The 20075-nt window shown below is 40.8% G+C and overlaps 1 protein-coding gene across 1 annotated transcript in view; it reads right to left on the bottom strand.

The window, feature by feature from the left end:
• Positions 1-413: 413 nt before the first annotated feature.
• The window catches only part of LARP4B (La ribonucleoprotein 4B), a 66071-nt gene continuing 46409 nt past the window's right edge, over positions 414-20075 (bottom strand). Inside the window, exons 6-17 of the mRNA XM_084859247.1 lie at positions 18590-18726; positions 17296-17399; positions 16417-16527; positions 15686-15739; positions 15378-15587; positions 14769-14875; positions 13186-13437; positions 9746-9791; positions 7307-7471; positions 5990-6114; positions 5476-5587; positions 414-4257 (exon numbers count right to left, since the gene is read on the bottom strand). Coding sequence (XP_084715373.1) covers positions 3976-4257; positions 5476-5587; positions 5990-6114; positions 7307-7471; positions 9746-9791; positions 13186-13437; positions 14769-14875; positions 15378-15587; positions 15686-15739; positions 16417-16527; positions 17296-17399; positions 18590-18726 — 1705 coding nt within the window. The 3' untranslated portion in view covers positions 414-3975. The remainder of the gene's footprint in view (positions 4258-5475; positions 5588-5989; positions 6115-7306; positions 7472-9745; positions 9792-13185; positions 13438-14768; positions 14876-15377; positions 15588-15685; positions 15740-16416; positions 16528-17295; positions 17400-18589; positions 18727-20075) is intronic.

The raw sequence follows: 20075 nt of genomic DNA, 5'->3' as shown, positions 1-20075 counted from the left end.
TGCCTCTTTGGAAGATGAGAAACAGCGACTATAAAGCAGAATTAAATACTGCAGGGGACCCCAACACCAATTAGTCTTCTACTTCCATACGCAAGATTTTATTTAGAACAAAACAAAACCTTACTCACAATCTGCCTTAGGATAATTCACAAATACATCTTCCTAAAAAAGTTTAGTCACAAGACAGCAAACTGCCATTGAAACATTCAAATTCCTTGGAAAAATGAGCAAGTTGTCTAGTTTTGGAGTAGCATTTATTGCTCTTAAACAGCATTAACTGTCAAAAAGGTATCGCCACAGCAAAGGTGCTGCTGGTATCTGCCTCTGAATCATTAAGACTACACACACGTGGGCGCAAAGACAAAAGAAGTGAAAAATACTGTTGTAAGAAGTTTAATTTAAAAAAAGAGAAATTCAACAGTGCCTAAATCTTTATTTTTTATAACCTACATTTTTAGACAGTTGTACATTTTATGACACAAAAGGAAACTTAAATTACCAATAGTTTACATGTAAGCTTGATTCCAGTCTTGAATGGAAGAAGAACAAAAAACCACCCTCAGAAAAAAGGCCTCCATAGAACACCTTCTATTTTGTGACTTGGCAGCTGTTAGCTCGCAGATGTCTTCGATTGTCTGCTGCTATCAGTGAAATAGGTTACATAACATGCAAGTACTGCAGGTAGCTGAAAGGGATACAGAGATTAGCGTGGACCCTTGTAGTCAGTGGTTGTTCATGATCCACCACATCACACCCAGTAGTAAGGGCACCTCTTTCCCAACTGGTTATGTCTTTAGATGGGAGACAGCAAAAAAATTAAGAACAAAAACAAAAATTCAGTGTGACAGTGCATTGGTTCCTCTGTGACAGACTGTAAAATTGGAGTGGGGATAGGTGAGGCACCCTGATGCAAAATTCTTGTACATTACGTATTCAGAAGCAAAATTCATGTTTTAAATACATCCCTTGAACAGCCTCAGAAGAACCTACATTATACTTCCATATAAAGAGCAAGGTAATCCTACAAGTTTTTTTAAAAGCCAAATGGTAATTGGTTCCTATAGTTTTAACCAGCAGCTCAGATTTCAGGGGAGGATTTAAACAAATACAATAAAAAACGCCAGATTTGAATAGCTATATGTAAACAGTCTGCAGGACAACTTTTGTTCCAGTAATCCCATACTGTCTGAATGGGAAAGTATTAAAGTGATTGGAGAAGTTATTTGGCATGACACTTTTGCTGTTTTGAAAAATGCGATTACAGTGAAGTTTAAACTTTTTACACAGACTGTTATTTGGGTGAGAATTATAGTATATTAACCTAGTATAAGCAACAGCAACAAAATACAACCCACCTGCTGGTCTGCATATATTAACTTGAATATATCAGTTGCCTGTGATGATTAGCTGTACACTTGCCACGGCCACTTCCCACTTTGTTTGCAGCCGTTTCATTCGTGCTTTCAACAGGCAAACAAAGAAATCTCATAGCGGGCCTAAACAATACCCTAATCTAGCTGCCACTTTCACTGCTCACTGGGTCAAGGATAAACATTAAAACCCAACAACAGTACATGTGGTGATTTTATCTGGTGTTAGGAGTCCCCATCCCCTCCCACTTCTCCAAGTGCGCCTTTTCAGGGCGTAACAGAGCCCAGCTTGCTCATTTTAAATTCTGCAGTGCAAAAAGCAGGCTGGTTTTGTTTGGTTTATTTGTTTTTAGTTAAAGGACAATTAAAATAGCAGCAACCTACGTTAGGAAATCAACTGCCCTAAATATTTTATAGCTACGTGGAAACTTAAATCCAACTTGCTAATATTTTGGCCTAAAAAGAGTGGTTGAGTAAACGTTGGGGCTACTTTTCTGTGGCAATGCTATTTCTTTCCAATTCAGTTTAAAAAAACCCATTGCTGATCGTTGGAAGTTACATTGTACAACTGTGTGTCACACTGGTTGAAATGTACACTTCCAGAAAGTGTTTAAAATGCCAGGGCTTTTAAGACAGACTTTCTCCAATTCCCTTTTGCAGTGAAGAGGCAGAATCAGCTTAGCACATCAGAATAAAGTAAAAGAAACAAGAAAAAAAAAACAAATTAAAGTAATATTCAAACCACAACATTTAGTTTATCTACATCCAGCTCAACAGCAACATTTATAATATATCAATAATTTTTATCAGTTTTTTAATGGTGCCTTTTTATATGTTCTGATTATTTACACCTGTACAAGCAAAAGCACACACTCCAAATGCACGTATTTAATACAGTATTGACTATTTCCATTTACAGGTTTTTCAACATTTTGAAAAAGATCAACTGCTTAAGATCTTTTAAGGTATATTACAAAAACTGCCGCTACTACCTGTACTACAGTATGTTTACCCAGTAAGACCAGTGACAATACATACATACTGTAACTGAGTAATTCTGTATATGCCACCCATACTAACCCTTGAGGGGTCAGACTTCAGTAAATCTAATCTGTCTTATACAAAAGTTAAGGCAAAGTCATGTTCAAGTTTAAATAAAATTCAAGTCTTTAAATATTGGATGGAAATTATTCTTTAAAAAATCAGTTGTTTAAATAAACCTTTTTGTGTGTGGACTGTATTCAGCAGGAACTCATTTTCATCTGAACCATCTGCTGCTTATACACTCAAAGAAAAACTTTAGGCATTTTAAAACAAAAATAATTTATATTCAACTTTATTAGAAACTTGTTAATTTAGTGCATCCTTGTCCTTCAGAAAGCATGTCACTTCTAAAGTAAATAAACGTGACAAACCTCACCCCAGACGGAAACAGGGATCTCTTCCTTCACCGTACATGCACACACACACAAAAAAACTCCATTATCTCACGGACTGAAAAAAATTAAATCCATATGCCAATGTTTGTAGGTACAGAAAGGTCTCAGCACTTAGGCCGATTAATATATGAACTCTTTCGAAGAGCACTTTGAGCATAGTTTTAAAAACCTACACAGAGCACAGGGTTAAATCAGAAAGGACAGTGGTGACTCAAAATTAATTTCTTCTGGCCGAGGGGAAAAATTGAGATCCTTATCACAAGAGTGCTATTGTGCTATCTTGTGAAAAACAGCCATTAGTTGGCATTTGCCATTTACAAGGGCTTATGTATTTAATTTTTTTATTCACAATGTGCTTTGTTTTTTCTTTTCCTGAAATTCAAGGAACCACTTTATTTTTGATTGAGAAGCTGGTTACTTGCTTGCAGACCATCAAAATAAATATTTTAGAGAAGCCTCACAGGTGATCTTTATAAGGTTCACATTTGGCCAAGAAGAAAAATTGCTGAATTTTAAAACATTAGAATCAAATCTATCTTCCAACTTAAAAAGTATAATTTATTTGCTGATGTGCTACAGCAGCCAGAATTTAAAAGAAAGAAAAAAGAAAGTCAAACTTGTCTAACTGTCTTATAAAATACCTGTTTTTCTTTGCACTCTAAATATTAGCTGCTATTATTAGTCTTCTGGAATTTTTTTTAAAGAAGATATGTACTTACAGACCAGTTATTTAAAAACTACAGCAGCACAATTCTGCTTAGTAGATTAGGAAAAAACTCATTAGATAGAGCTTGTATTCACACAGCCACATGGAGGCTTAATAAAAAATTGATTTTTCGGATAAATGCATCTTCCATCTAGGAAAAAAAAAAAGGGATTTTAGGCATCACCTCCAGTTCAGCACCAACCTAAATGTAAGGTTTAGATTAATTAAACCCTGACAGAGTAGACTGTTTGCTCAAGGGGAATTTGGTGGGGGAGCAAGAAAATTGGAGGAGCAATCTATTTTACAAAGAAACAAAGAAACAAACAAAAAACTTGCAGGCATTTCATATACTTAATACCTACTGCAAGCTCCTAACCAGCAACTCATTCTTTGTACTCTGAGTGGCAACATGTGTTTACTTCATAGTGAGATGTTTTGAACCTCCTCCTAAGCACTAGTTTCACTGAGGAGATTTGGGAGGGGTGCTCTGTTCTTTAGTTAGACGTTTCCCAACAGCTGGAGGTGGTGACCTGCGTCCTGACTGTCTCCTCTGGTCTTTGGGTTGCCCTGGATTAGACTTCACAAGTGGGGGTTCTTTGCTTCTCTCTAGTGTTTCTGTGGGCTTCCTTTCATCTTTCCCACAGCTGACAGTGTTTGGCTTCTGTTCTTTTGGGGGCTGCAGTGGCGGTGGGTCCTTAGTTGTCCTCTGGCAGATCTCTGCGTAACTAGGTTTTCGCAATTCCTGTGTGATTAAAAGCACAAGGAAAGGACAATGCTGTAGCACAAAATAGTTATTTTCCTTGGTGTGTTAAAAATAGCAAAGATTATATTGATCAAAAGTTAACAGTTTCTTTACCCAGGAATATCAAATATGCCCTATGACAAAGATAATTGGCACGGAAAGTTTCGTGAATGAGGTAATGCTTTGATTTTTCATTTTCAAACAAGGAGAGCTGCTGTTAAATAACTTAGAAGAGTACGTTTCTCTGAAGAACTGAAACTTCAATATCAAGCTGAGTAAGACACCCGAGTCTTAATTACAAGCTTCAATTGTACATAAGGTACACAGCATAACATTTTTCGACAGTGATACTGGAGCCATATGTACAGCCTTTGGGGCAATTGTTTGGAAAATAGCACACACTTATGGGGCAGGACACATGAGCAAATGTCAGGAGGGCAGGGTTGAGAAAGCCTAGCTGTCATCAGGCACATGAAACTGGCATTAAGGATTCTTAATTCCTACCACAACAACTCTTGTAGTTGGATGTTCAAATATTTGGTGGTAACTATTACGTTTCGCTGTATCTTTGGCATAACAACTAAGATTAATCTCATCACAACTTGGTCCTGTTATGCCATTTTGGGTGGTGTGTTAAAATTTTATTAATTTTGATTTAATTATTATGATTTTAACATTTTGTTTGTCAGAGGCTGTGGGGTTGTGACTTTGCAGGATAGAAAGATGGGATAAGTATCTTAAAACAAAACAGGTAAATGAGGCCCATGGTGTGGCAAACTTGTATCTACTGGTTAGAATGATCTGTGAAAATGTAGCTGACTAAGAAGCATGGTAGCTGTTGAGTGCATAGCTATTATGGGTACTTTGGATGCTCAGCTTTTACAAAGTTCTTACCACTTGTTGACCATGAGAATCATCAACTAATGCTAAGAAAACAGATTGTTTGAACCTATCCAGCATTTGAATTAGAAAAATAAGAGACAGCTGTATTGGAGAAATACTCATGTATGAACACATCAGAAACAGAATAGATGTTGAGCTCCCCTTTCCCCCACCCCTATCCCACCCCACTTACTAATCAAAGTGCTCTGTATCTCAACCTATTTGATTTTTCTTCAGTTTTTTTGGCAGTAAATAGCTCTTATCAAACATTAACAACTCAGGATGGAAGGTACTAATCAAATAGAGAACCCCTTATAAAAGTCAAAATGCACTTACTGCTACAGCAGCCCCATTGACTTGTACTGATTTACAAGCGGTAGTGAGTACAGAAGATAGTCTTTCAATATTCTGTGTCTCTCTCGGCTGCTTATCCATAACTTTGGGGTCGCTGCAATCGATACAAAGGAACAGGTGAATGTAATGGAAAACCCTCAACATTGCATTCAGCACTCTAAAGGCAACGGCAGAAGGCAGCAGGCCTCTACTCCGGTTGCAAAGTGAGTCTACCTGTACTGTAGGGAACAGAGTTATTGTTTGCAGCCCACCCTGGATGCATGCATAGGCTTTTTTCAACACTGACTGCCAGGCTGAAGGTTAAGTGTTTGAACATGCACAATTAAAAATAAAATTCTAGACAATTGCTGGTGGCCACACATGGAGTGTTATTCACTACATTGCTCAAGAGCTATTCACACAGCATCACACCTAACCTTTTGATGATGGAAAATGCAAAGTTGATTCAGTATAGTTGAGCAGTATAGTTAAAGCCATTGTATAATTAAGTCCTTACTCAGGAGGCTGGGATGGGGAAGGAGACCTTTCAAATGTCCCTGGTAGACCAGAAGAAACAGGCAACAAAGGCTCTCGAGGAATTCCTGATGGGATAGTGTTCGTATTTGTACCCATGTTGAGGTTCTGAAGGAATGAAGTTTGGGTCATTTCAAATGCACTTCAACTCAAGAACACAATATATAAATGGCATACTTGAATGCACTCAGTACCTTTATAGAAGCAGTTGGAAGGAAAGTCCCAACAGGGCCCCATCACTGCTGTGAGGCACCAGCTGTTCAATGATCAAGTAAACCAACCCAGACCATGATATGCCACAAAGAGAGGGCATGTATACTGCAGCAAGGTACATACAGAGCAACAGCTCTAGATTACTCAAACAAGGAATTCAATCTGCAGGGGTGTTAAGACAAACCTCAGAAAACCTACTTCCCAAACCCAAATGTGACAATCTGATCTGATGTTGCCAAATGAATGTTTAGATAGGGAAGTGCTCGACAGAGTTAACATGAAAGACAAGTTGAATATAATGTTTTATGCTACATCAAGTTCAGAAATTCTTGGTTTTGGATCCAAAGTAGTGCTTGTATGAACAGAAGGCCTTTGCACAATGGAATTGTTTTTCCCCATTTCCCCTGGCTACAGCCTCTGTGCCACACTACACAGCACTCTGAAGGTTCCCTGACCCCCAGGATTGGATTCTGGAGGGCACAAAGGGTGGGGGTTGCAAGTCCCACTTGCACCACATCTAAAAAGGTCGCAATTTTGTTTGCTGGCGTCTACAGTTAAAGGACTTAAAAATGAGTAGCCTGGCTCAAACAAGGAGGGCCTCTGACCAGATACTCTGGAAAACCACTTGTCCGTATTGACAGTACCAGATAGACTACTGGTGTGATTCGCACCTTACAGCTGGCTGATCTGGACACTGATAAGTACATCTGGACACATCAAGGTATTAAGCACCTGGCTGCACCCTTTTTGTTCCAGGTTTTCTTCAAACATCAGTAAGACGGTTTTGTACTACTGCAAGGCCATCTGGTCACCAATGTGACACCCTCTCTACATCAGTTACATAAGGCATAGGTGTGTCTAATGTCTGGCTGATCAAAATTAAAGCCAACTGGTCTAGACAAGTTTGCAGGCTAGCACTAAGCCTCTTCTCACAGATGTTTCAGAAGCGCCGTGGATAAACTCTAGAACTATGACTTCCCAAGTGAAAAGGCAGGGTTCCCAAAGGAAGCAAAAGGACACTGCTAGGGGGAGGAGCGGGAAGGAAATCTTTGTGTACCCTCCCCCCTCAGTTTTTGTGCATACTTACTTTTTCCTTTGATGTTCCTACTACCACATTTGACAGTCGGTTTTCAAACAAGTCTTCAGTCTTTAGATTGCCTGCAGCTCCAGGCAACGGAGGGAAACTGGACAACCCCAATTCAAAACTTGGAGATGGAGGCTTTGGAGGGGGTGGAGACTGTGTTTGTCCTCTCTGCACAAGAAAAGAAATCTCTTTAAAATATTTCTGAATCACCCCTCTACTCAATGAGCGCTCGAGCCGATTTATAATAAAACCATAAACATAATAAAATACAACAGTTTGAAACAAAACTGATAACATACATAATACAACAGTGGGAACCTTCTAAAATGAAAGAGCAGCCTTAATCCGTCAAAGCTCGGTGGAACAAGACTGTTTTTGCCAGCTGCCTAAAGAGTGATAATGAGGGAGCCAATCTATCCTCCCTGGGAAGTGAGTTCCACACTTAGAGAGCAATCGTATGGCCCCTAGAGCGTCTGGGGGCCAGAGGATCGTTTGGACTCCTGGATCCAAGCTTAGAGACAGTGCTCTGACCTCAGACCCTGGAGTCTGAACTCCCCCTCCCCTCCCCTTGCAGCTGGCACAGAGATAGCCATGCCAGATGCCTCTCCGAGTTCGCAAAAGTGACCTCAGAGGGTAAAGGGAGCATTCCTGTGGGCAGGGAAGGAGAGGACTGGGGAGGCTGGCTTATGAGGATTTTTCCAGCCTCCCCAGCTTCCTTTCCTCCCCTTCCCTGATGCCTGAGCTAGATGGGTAAAAAAGCCCATTTAGCTGAAATGCAGAGTGGGAGCAGCAGGGAGGCAAAGCTGGCCTCTGCCGCTCCTTCCACTCTGAGTGGGTGGCTGTAAGCTTCCGAGTTCAGAGTCTTGTGAACTCTGAGTCATCCCCACAGGGTTATGCCCTTAACTATACTAAGCAGCTTGTGCAGATTCTTTGGCTGTGATCTGATTGTATTGTGTGAAGAGAGCAGCCATTATACACACAAAAACCTGTACCCATGCATGGACCAGACTCACTTAATCGTGGTGCCAGTTGGTTCACTACACCGTCAAAAATTACACCAGTCCTAAACGAATCTAGAAGGGGAACCTACAATTGTCAACTTCCATTTAAAAAAGTGTTTCTTCCATTAAATATGTGGCCAACACTCTGAAGCAAGCCTGTCATCAAATGTAACTATGTACAGCTGTTGGGGGAGGGACTGAAAGGAAGGGCCAAGTCTTGAAGACACAAGACATCCTTTACGTTGTATAAAAAGCTACCTCAAAAGGAAAGAAAATCAGTATCTGGGGCGGGGAGAAAACAGAATTTGTTGGTGTGGGAGTAGCAGGCAGAAGAGAGAAAACAAGCCAGATAACATTTAAACAAAAAGTGATGATCACTGGGGGAAATGGAGATCAAGAGACAGCGGGGCTGTTCACACAACATGCGAACCCACACTCAGTTCAATCGCGACAGGGCAAGAAGCCATCGTGGCTCCTCCCTGCATGTGCAACTGCTGTTTATATAATAGCACTGGCTGGTGTGTTGTCCAAACCCAGCGTGCGGCGGCGATGGCTTCGTATCCACCCTGCAACCCAAGATGTACAGTAGAGGTTGTAGGGGTGGGCATGAAGCCACCCCTGCTGTGCTCTGCACTGGGGTTGGATGACATGCCAACCCTCACTGCAGCGCAGGGAATTATGCAAATGGTGGTCATGCATGCACACCAGGGGCAGGAGGAGAAGCCATGATGGTTTCTTTCCCTGTCGCAATAGTCCAAACAGGCCCAGTGGTTGAATGGGGGTTCTTTATTGAACCGTGGGTTATCGTGTTGTCCGAATGCAGCTAGGGTAGCTTGTTAACCATGCAGTGTGGCTTATTTTCTCAAACACGTTTGTTGTTGGGTTGTTCAGGGTGGTTAACAAGCCACCCTGGCTGCGTTCAGACAACAGGATAACCCACCCAGTGGAAAATATGCTATGTTCAGACAACACACTAACCCATGGTTCAACGAACAACCCATGGTTCAAAACAACCCACACTTAACCACTGAGTGTGGGTTAGCATGTTGTGTGAAAAGCCCCATTCACATGATATTAAAATCAGAAAGCAGCAGGTTGACTATGGTCTGTTTTGTCGTGTTTTCTCCTTCCACAAAGGAGTTTAGTTTCAAGTTGTGGAGAGGGAAGAAGGAAAAAAGAGGTCTAAAAGTTTCAGCATGGGTGATAAACAGGAGGGGAAGGTGGGGGAGAAAGGAATGTGTCCCATTTTCAATAACCTCCACATGTAAGGCAGATTTGATCAGCTCCTGTCTTAGCATTCACCTCATGACAATTAAGAGCTATTTAGAATAGTTATTTTCTTATTTAGTAATTATATCTTGTCCCATCATTCCATGTTGTGTTACTATATTAGTCAGTAATTCCACTGTCATCCATGAACAGCTAGGCATAGCACACTCACTGTGAACTTGTCTTCTCTCTTCTTCCGATAACCATAAGAGTTTTTTCTGGAGAGAGAAAAACATCATCAGAAACTTACTCTTGCTCTGTAAAGTACTCTTAATGTGTTATCCTTATACAATCCCTTGTTTCTAATTAAATAATGAAAGTGCTCTTAAGACTAACTAGTAAGACTTTTTTAAAGGATTACTATGTACACACACATTTGTTTGATGACAGCCTGGTATGTTTTCAGGGTAGGGCTGCAAAAACATGAAAGCAGAAGAAAAATGGCTTGCAACTAACATGCACTATGCTGCAGTCTGTCTCAATCCATGCAAAAAAAAATACAATTTCTTTCTTACAATGTACAAATGACGCAGCAGGTTTGTGTAGCAAGTGGATGCTAGTCAGGTTATGAATGTGCTGAGCTGCTTACAAACATTCCTCCTTATTGCCGGCTACTTTGGAAGGCAGTCAATCTCACCACTTTGGAAGGGAGTCAATCTAGCTCATGCAAGTTCCAAGTGGTATTAACCTGGTAACAAAGGCCTGTTTTTGCAGGTTAGATTCTGCAATGGCAAGTAAGGACTAGGAATAGTAGCACAAGTAATGCCAAGATACAGGGATGGGTGGCTATGGCAGAGACTTTACAACAGCTGTCTGTAAAGACTGGTTTGTGAAACCTATCAATTCGCTCTTATCATGAGAATACCATCAAGGCAGGCTTTGGCAAGAATGACCAAGCTCAATGGTGCTGGTGGAAAAAGTATTTGATAGATTACAGCAGCTGTTGTAAAACTTTAAATAGTGTCAGGAGTAAGAGTATTGGAACCAAACCAGAGTGAGACTTAGAAACAGCTGCATGTCCATGCTAACGAAGTGCAAGGTCCAACGTGCATCTCCACTGCATGGAAGGCTATTGTGTATTACAGACACACAAAGCTGTGCCTATTCAGAAAATCCAAGCCGCACAGAAATCAACTTTTGGCAGTCATCTAGCTTCCTAAAAAACATGCCTCTTATACATCTCCAGCCCCAACTATTGTGGCAGAGAAAGTACTGTTGGAGGCCTAGAAACCAAAAGGAATGTTTGGCAGAATATTAATAAGGCTTTTGTGCCCTCCAGTTCTTCCCTTCCTAGTTCCCCCCTCCCAAGTTTTAAATGTTTGGCCATCAAAGCAGCCCTTAAATTCTTGGCCATTGAAGCAGCCCATACAATCCCAGCTGACCCCCACCCAAGTATTTTGCGTTCTTGAAAAGACAAAATTTAGTCACTTTGTATATTTATTCTAACTTTGTGTGGGTTCTTCTCCCTGTGAAGAGGCCAAAAGTTTTAAAAGCCTTCTCTCTGATGGAGGGAAACAAGATTACTAGTTTCAGCAATAAGGTCAAGGTATGCTTGAGGAACTCAGTCTTCATAAATATAAACTGATCTGATCAGCACCTCATAGGCTAATGTGTGGATGAGAACATAGTTTTCCTCCAGTTTTTGCATTTCTCTCTATTTCACAATGCAGATTTTGGCTCCAGAAGTGTACTAAAACATATTTTAAAATGTGTATTTTTACAGTATGTTTTTCGTGAAGTGTATTTTTACAATATTAGAAATTTGTATTTTGAGAGAAAGCATGTCCAAAAATAGGTATTAAAATATGAATCACCATGCAGATTTAAAACATGTACAGATTAACATGGAAAGTGGATGAACTTATAAACACATACGAAAATTATATGGATTCCTAGAGCACAGGTCCTTCCAGATGTTTTGGACCATAACTCCCATAATCACTGACCATTGGCTGGGGCTTATGGGAGTTCTAGTCCAAAACATATGAAGGGTACCAGGTTGCCTACCCCTCCCCTAGAGCATCAAGCAGTAAAGTTCTAGATCATTTAAACTGGAAAGCTACCATGTTGTCTAATTTCTTATATTGGTGCAAGGTGACGTCAATACACTATTCTAATTCTTGGCAAATTTCATCTGCAGTCAAATGGCATAATCTGAGTTTTAAGACAGTCCACTGGGATTGGGAATCTGCTGTTGAATGAACGGTCTGGGCATGCACAGGTAACTGATGAAACCAAATTGCCAAAGCGGTTCATATACAGTTGACAGAAGGGAAAGCGTTCACAAGAGGACACAGAAGCAAATCAAAACTGCAGTTTTAAATCAGCAGTAGAGTATCACTGGTGCTAAAAAAAAGAAATGGTAGAAATGCAGCATTAGAGATGGATTGTTTAATTTGCATATGAGCCACTGACAGAGCTAGTCAGCCGTCACCAACACACTGGTGGTCATATCATAGCCATATCCTCTCTGGAAGGCAACTTCACCTAGTTCTCTACAGTGTGTAAATTACTTCTAAAGTTATTCACTATAGACTCTTAGAAATCTCACTATGCAGATGGTGTTGAGCTACAACCCAATTCTATGGTTTAGCCTTTCTCCTCTAAATTCTCTCTCCCATCTCAACCCCCAATGATGTAAATAGTTTCATTCATGAACCTATTTTGGGATAATCACATGAACTCTTAATCAGGGACATATGGGGCAGTTCGCACGTAACAGTCCATGCATTAAACAAACCATAGGCTTTTGGGGATGAGCGGGAAGAGCGGGGGTGCTTCTGCCAGCCACTTCTGCTTTTAGTCAACAAAATATAATTGGTTTGTTTTTAGGTTGTTGAGCATGATGTGTGAATCTGGACCACTGGGTTATTTAAACAAACCAGCTATTATCCCAACAACAAACCATGGGTTAGCTGCTGGGTTGTTTAGCCCCGAAACAACCCAGTGGTCCAGATTTGCACATCACACTTAACAGCCTATGAATGAGCTGATCGTAGGTTGCTGAATAAAAGTGGAAGTGGCAGGTGCACAGGAGGCAACGTGTTTGCTCTCTCCCACTCATGCATGAAACCCATGTGTCGTAGTTATGTGCAAACCAGGTCCAACCATTACTACTGACCACCTTTTTAACCCTAGTTAAACTACATACCAGACACTTCTAATCTGTTACTTTTTCACTTTGACTTGTTTCCTTATTATTTATTTATCTTTTGGAAAACAATTATTCCGGCAACTGGACTCATCACCCCAGAAATGTGCCGAAGTACTGTAATGCTTTTATGTAGGTATCCGAAATCTTTCCACTCTTCAGTCTGCTGATTCTAATTTTCTTGTTAATACCCATCTTCTTGCAGTTCTTTCCTGTGCATGCCCATTTTATATGGTGGCTTCTAATCAGTGGAACTTCTCCCAGCACTTAATCTCTACCCACCCTTTATTTTCTCTTGTTCTTTTTCCAACAGGTTTCCCCTCCCTCCACCTCAGCTGATGGCCTTATCTTCTCCTTCCCCTTATGTTACATTGCTTTATTCCCACACTGTGGAAACAGATGACTTATCCTACCTTTGTACCACACCTAACTTCACTAAGCATCTACACTGCAATACTCACCTTCCTCTACCTAAGCTTGGGGAAGAGTCTGAAGCAGTGGGTTCTACTCGTCCACTGCCAACTTCTCGCTTGGTATAACTTGTAGTACTTTGCATCCGTGTTCTGCTTTGCCCTGGTTGCCTTGTTTGTGGGCTTCTGACACCATTGATCAAACGGTCAGCAGAAAAATTGAATATTGTAGGACTCTCTAAAAGTCCAGTCCCTCTGTCTGCACTGGGTATCGTATGCCGTAGGTGTGATTTGCTGGGGTTTCTGGGAGAAAAAACACCAAAGCATATGTTAACCATGATAGGAAATCCTTAGAAAATGTATAGAACCATGTAAAGAACATGCTCAAGATATTCTAAAGGCAGTGGCTTTCCCTAAGGTGAACACAATACACTGCAGGACCAGACCAAAGGACTACCTAGTCCAACATCCTTTCAGGCAGGACATGAGGGCAACAGCCTCCCCCACTGTTGCTCCCCAGCAACTAGTACTCAGAGGCATGCTGCCTCTGGTTCTGAAGGCAGTATATAGCCATCTTGACTAGTAACAATGGATAGCTTCTTCTTCCATGAATATCACTAATTCCTTTTTAAAGCTGTTTTAAGTTGCTGGCCATCACCACATCTTTTGGCAGCAAATTCCAGTTTAAGTAGTAGGCATCATGTGAAACAGTACTTCCTTTAGTCTGCCTTGGATCTCCCACCATTTAGCTTCATTGGATGATGCCAGGTTCTAGCATTATGAGAGAATGACAAACAACTATCCACTTTTGCCACAATACTCATAAAAAGTTACTTCTACAAAGTCTCTTTTCATAGTAGGGCCTGGAGCGTGTGCAGCAGATGCAAGAGTCTCAGTCATGGGAATGTGTGCCCCCTCCTCCCATCTTAACCATAATTGGAATCAACCAATGTTGGCATTAACCCTAACTGTGGCTAATGCTCTGTCCGGTTAGCCATAAAAAGTGGTTCAAGAGGGAGGGTTGAATTTGCTCTGGGGAAGAAGTACCTGATCCTATGGCCAGGTCTTGATCCCTTAATCACAGTTGAGAGAGGGATCATTATATTTGCATCACCCTTGGCGACATTAACTAACCTGCAACTTCAACATTGTTTCTGTTCTCTCCTTCCTGCGGATACACCTCATCCCATCCCACCTGTTTTTTGTGGTTCTGCTTTTCTGGCCCAGCTGTTTATGCCACCTCTATGAGCCGACCGTGTGTCTTGAGCCTCATCACACTGAGAACTGCAACCACAGCAGTTTCTGAAGATGAAATGTCCATAGTCCTTGTAAAAATGATTATTTCTGCTAGCAGCAGATATATTTCCATTTGGGGAGGCCATGTAGACCACTTGTCTTAAATCAGTCCTTCCAACTGCTACTGTAACTTGAACATAACCCAGGGCTGTAATTAACTCTGTTACAGGAAAATCAATTAATAATTTTATACTGTTGTAAAGTGAGGACAGCCAAAGTACCCAAGTGAAGTGAACATCTGTAATGTGATGCATACACCCCCAAAAGCTATTTTAACAATTCCCATAACAGATATAACTTAAAGGCTCACAAGACGAACATTTATCTCTAGAACTTGCCTGTTTCTGGGAGTATACTGCCTAAGTGAAGTCAGTGGCGAAGCTGTAGGCTTGAAAGTAGGAGACGTAAAACCATTGATAAATCCAGTATTTGGAAATGGCGTTACCTAAACAGAAATACTGCAGATTACACAACTATAGATTTGAAACTTTCAGTACCCACATGTACCTTCAAAAGTCCTGAAATGGTCACAAGACTCTGATATGTCAGTTTTATCTCCCTTTGCTTTTTGTCTCTGACCTGAGCATCACATTTATGCTTTAGTTCTTATCAACTTCAGTTCTTATCACATTTTAGTTTAAAGGAATTTAACAGAATTCAGAAGACTAAAGAGAATTGTTCCCAGGACTTAGCTATTCTGAATTAATGCTGTAGAATTATATAAATATAAGGAACAAGGTGCAATGTACATATCTGGGTGGAGCATGATTGAAAAATGCACCAGTATTATGGAACTACACATTTCATTCATTCATTCATTTCTATACCGCCCAATAGCTGAAGCTCTCTGGGCGGTTCACAAAAATTTAATCTAAGATGTCCCAGTGATATACAAGACCAAACAATAGCATGAACATCTAATTGACAAATGATTCCCAAGAGCTTACCAGTGATGGATCAAGATAGCTGTGTGTTGTTGACCAAGTCTGTGGGGCAATTAAACTGTACAGTGGAAACTGCTGTTGGGGGCTGTATACTGGAGGTAAGTAAAATGATGTAGTATAACGCTGCTGTGTGTAGATGTTCATATCCAGAGGTCTGTATCCATTCTTTGGCAAAAATGTATTTATAGCTATAGCCTTTGCTTTTATTCTTGCCTAAAAGACAGAAGATTATGCCCTTAGAAGATTCTGCCTAGAAAATTCTGCTCAGAAGCATTACAACTAACACTAAAAAAAAAAAAAGGTACATTTACCTTAATTGGTTTTCCTTGGAAGATTTTTACTTCTTCTCTAAGGTATCTATAAGCCTTTAAGAGTAACAAATAAGTTTACTTCAATGGCAGCAAAGTGATCAACAGCAATTGTACTTTATTAGTACAAGCAACATCAACTCTTCTCTATTTAAGTAGGATACTAAAGTCTGATTCAGGCTTACGAAGTATTATAGCCAGATCCCAAAGCTTGGAGGCAAATATGTTTTTACTTTTTGTAAGCCAGTTTGGCAACCATCACATGAGATGCCACAAATCAGGTAGAAAGGACAAGGAGAATTCATGCAGTTAGGACCTGTTCCCATTCCATAAACCCCACTGTAGCTGTAGGTCTGAAACAGACATTGAGAGCAATCCAGACAAAGTAGGCACACCTAAGGCCTAAGGAAATTCACAGGAGTCAGTTACTAAAATAATTTCAGTGCAATTTACATTTCTGAGTTGTGTCCTAATGTCTTCTAGACTTAATTCTGGAAACTATGACTACATAGCGAAGATACTTGGAATGTATTTTGTTCTGAAGAAAGAACACTGTAATTCTGCCCAATGATTTCCTCTTGCCACTTAATATTAGAGACCTTTATATCAACTGTGTATTATGGACCAACATTTTTTGTGTCACATCACCACAGCCAAGATTAACCTGAAACAATAGCTGAAATAGGCCACTGACACAATAAATATATACACTGGGGGGGGGGGGGAGCACTTACCTGTTGTGCATCTGCTTCAGACTCAAATGTAATAAACCAGTTGTCATTATAGGCAAACTCACAGTTGATGAACTTAGGCAAGTTATCTCCTTTGAAGAGTGCTTCAACTTCCTAAGAAAAGAGTGAGAGGAAAAGGGCTCACTGACAAGTATAATTGAAGGCTGATTTAGTACTGAGCAGAGTAAGAGACCTTGTTAGAAATGACAGCAAAAGTATCCAAGCACCACATATCAGTAGCTATACTTAATTTCAACAAAGGGCCATGAAGCAGTGAGACAGTACTAAAGTTCCAGGTTCTGGCCCCTTGTAAAAACCTTTCAACTGCGCACAGGCTGCCACCTAAACATTTTATACTGAAGCCTAAATATGCTTGTGAAAACATGGGGCTGGATCCAAAGGTTGTGCGAGGACAAAAAAACCCTCATTCATGCAGGGTGCCTCTTTCCCATTCTAGGTAAATTTTCTCCCCTACTACAGCCTCCTCTGGAATAGGCCTTGCTGTTCAGGAGGGTCCCCCACTCTGAAGAGCCTTTTCGGGGGGCACAGGGGTACGAGACAGATTTGCTGAGCAAGTGGCTTTCCACTCATGCAAGCTTTGGACTCAACCCAGGATTTTACTTAGTGTGCTAAAGTGGTAAGCCACGTAGACTTAATTTGATAATAGATAATTTAATCACCATTTCTTTGACCAACATTCCAAGATTTCTGCACACTCCGTGTATATATTTAGAGCCGTTTCAGTTAGAGAGAGTTAGACTGTTAGGTCTTTTTATTCAGCACATGTACACATGCCTACAAACACAAACTATGCTACTAGAGCACAAGTTGTATTTGCTAAGTATGCCCTGGCTTCCACTTGAAGTCTTATGAGATACTTACTTCAACCGGAGTAGATTCAGGTACTTCACGTAAAATCACAATGCAGCGATTCTGGTTTGGCCTGACTTTTTCACCCTTTTCATCCACTTGGACTAAAGGCAATGCTGAGAAAATACACAATGCAGTCGGCTTAAGACATCAAGGAATGAAGCAGGGTTCAGTTTTTACACTTGCCACTCTTAACGTGCAATTAACAGAATGACCTTTAGGCAGAAGCTTAAATGTGGTAGATACAAATTAAGCTTCCAAGACATGCCCCCTACTTTATTTTGGGAAAGACCTTTCTAGCCCTTAATCTAGCCCTATTTGGCCGCAAGTATGCTTGCCATGTTTCTATGTGAAGCCTCTGGGGGGAAAAACACTCGTGGCAGACTTGCTAGCCCAGTTCGCGTGTCACAGCTACCTGGAGTTTAACGAAACCCTGGGAGCATAAACGAGTGGGAGCGAGCGAGCAAGCAAACGTGCTGGTTTCTGCCTGTCAGTGGAAGAAATACCCAGACTTGTAACCCATGGTTTGTCCCCTGGGTTGTTTAACTCAGCAGGAGTGGTCAGTTGGTCAGGAGCCAGCATGCTCGCTCCTGCTTCTCTATCAACAGCCACAGTTAACAAATTGTAGGTTGCTTTCAACATCCCAACTGGGCCACTGTGTCAGATGATCCTCGTATGGCGCTCTTTTCTACTTTTAAAAGAAAATGCTGTACACTCTTTATAGCACTATGACAATGGCCAAATCAGCAGAACTGGCAGTTTAGTATTACACATCTCAGGCTGCCTCACACTGATGGCTACTGTTTTCAAATAAGACGACTCTACCCATGATGGGAAAACTTCAGATCTGATAAGCTTGATTATCAGAATCCTAATCTGCCATATAAGGATTCCAGGTAGTATGTGCTGTAGCCCAAACCTGCTACTGACCTTTTGAAACTAGTCCCAAAAAATCTCCATCTGAAGGAAGCTGTAGTGGCTAAAGCAAAGCAAATTACATACTGAAGATATATGTAGCTGTAGCCACACAGAGAGCCTCCATTTTGCTATATCTAGTTTAGGATATTCAAAGTGAGAATTTTAGTAAAGGGGGATTCTTTGATAAGTGACTTGTATTATACAGAAGATTAATTGGTGCGTATTCCCCCCCCTTAAAATCTGGTTTTATTAGTAAGATGAGTTGATTTTACATTAAGCTGTTAACCCTGCCTTTAAGAGGAAAGAACAAATTTTAAGAGCTTCATCCCCTCCATCTAGTCCTAATGCTCTTTTGTAGAACAACAGTTCTGCCTTATCAATTACTTACATCGCAGCACTTCGACAATCAAATCCATATCAGTACTCAGCTTCTTGACATGATCAAGGTTAGCTACTGTCATTATTGGCACATACTGATCACTGTCCATCTGAGATATAAGGTACATATCACTGGCCAGATTCTCTCTGTTGAAGGAAAAAGAGGAATCTTCATTGTAAAAACAAAACAAAACAAAAAATTTCTCGTAACATTTCTTATAACACATACAAGTGCCAGCACTACATTTGCCTTCATAATATAACCCCAAAGCAGAGACCTATGTTTTAAGGTACAGTTGTGTATAAATTCCTTGGTTGCTAGTGTGAAGATAACATTTGCCTTGAAACAGTCTTAGCTTCCTTGTTTCTTGAGTTGTGCAAGAATGGCAGGATTCTACAAACTGACACACCAAACTTAATACAGCCCACTTCCCAGGTGTTTTAAAAACTGTTTTATAGCCCCAGGCAGACAGAAAGAACATACTTGAGATTTATCGAGTTCCTGGCATGCATTTAATCAGACGTGTGTAACCTGTGGCCCGCATGCAGCCCTCAGCAGCTCTCTGTACTGACTGTAGAATCCTCAGGAGCGAGCCCTACCTACTTTTCCCCACTATGTAGCTGATCAGGTATCAGGTAGGTGGTGTGGAAGATTGCAGATTCCCCAAAGCAGGGAAACCGCAATCTTGATCAGAATTGCTGGGGATGGGGATGAGAGGCAATGCTTTAACTCCCTCCCCCGCTCCCGCAGATAGGTCACGCTTCTCCCAGCTCACTGAACAGTATTTGGTGGGGTAGGAAGAGCATCATGTCTCCTTGCTGGGGTGAAGAGGGGTCTGCAATTTTCCACCCCAGTAGGGAGAGCCTCTGAAAGTCAGGATTGAGCTGGCTGTCACAAGCATGATCCCAGCTTTCAGAGGGCTTTTCTCTCCCTGATCTCAGCATATAGGGAGGTGAGGTTTCCCCATACCGGTGGACTGAGATGTGGGTGGGTGCATGGGCAGAGGCATGTCTATGCGTGCCTCAGGACAAAAAGTTTGCCCACCCTTGCATTTAGTGATCAGCATACAGGAGGTTTCAGTACCAAAGTATTTTTTCCTGCAGATGACAGACCACAACACAGTTAAGTTTGTTCTCAATGGTTACTGTCTTCCTAAAGCACTGGGCACAATTTTTTTATGCAGACAGAAGAACATATGTAACCATCTAGAGAGCGACTGGCAACTTGTGAAACTTCCTTAATTTGAAAGGCTTTAGTGCCTAAATTAAGGAAATAGAGGACAAGCAAATTAAATGTTTAGTTAAGGAAAATAAGGGAAATAACTTTCATTCTTTCCCAAACTGTCCACAGATTTTTCAAGGTACGAACCCACCATATTTGTCCCTGCCTAGTAATGCATTCTCATGCAATCCAAATGCTAGTGTTGTTTCTTACATTAATGTTTAGTGGCGAAACAGGTACATCACTTATTTCATGGTAATTATTATTTAACCTA

The sequence above is a fragment of the Heloderma suspectum genome, chromosome 5 (assembly GCF_057233095.1).
Source record: "Heloderma suspectum isolate Gila_16-S chromosome 5, 16-S_ref, whole genome shotgun sequence".
Classification (NCBI taxonomy): domain Eukaryota; kingdom Metazoa; phylum Chordata; class Lepidosauria; order Squamata; family Helodermatidae; genus Heloderma; species Heloderma suspectum.
Note: the sequence above shows the minus strand (reverse complement) of the source record. Positions and strands in the feature narration are given on the sequence as shown.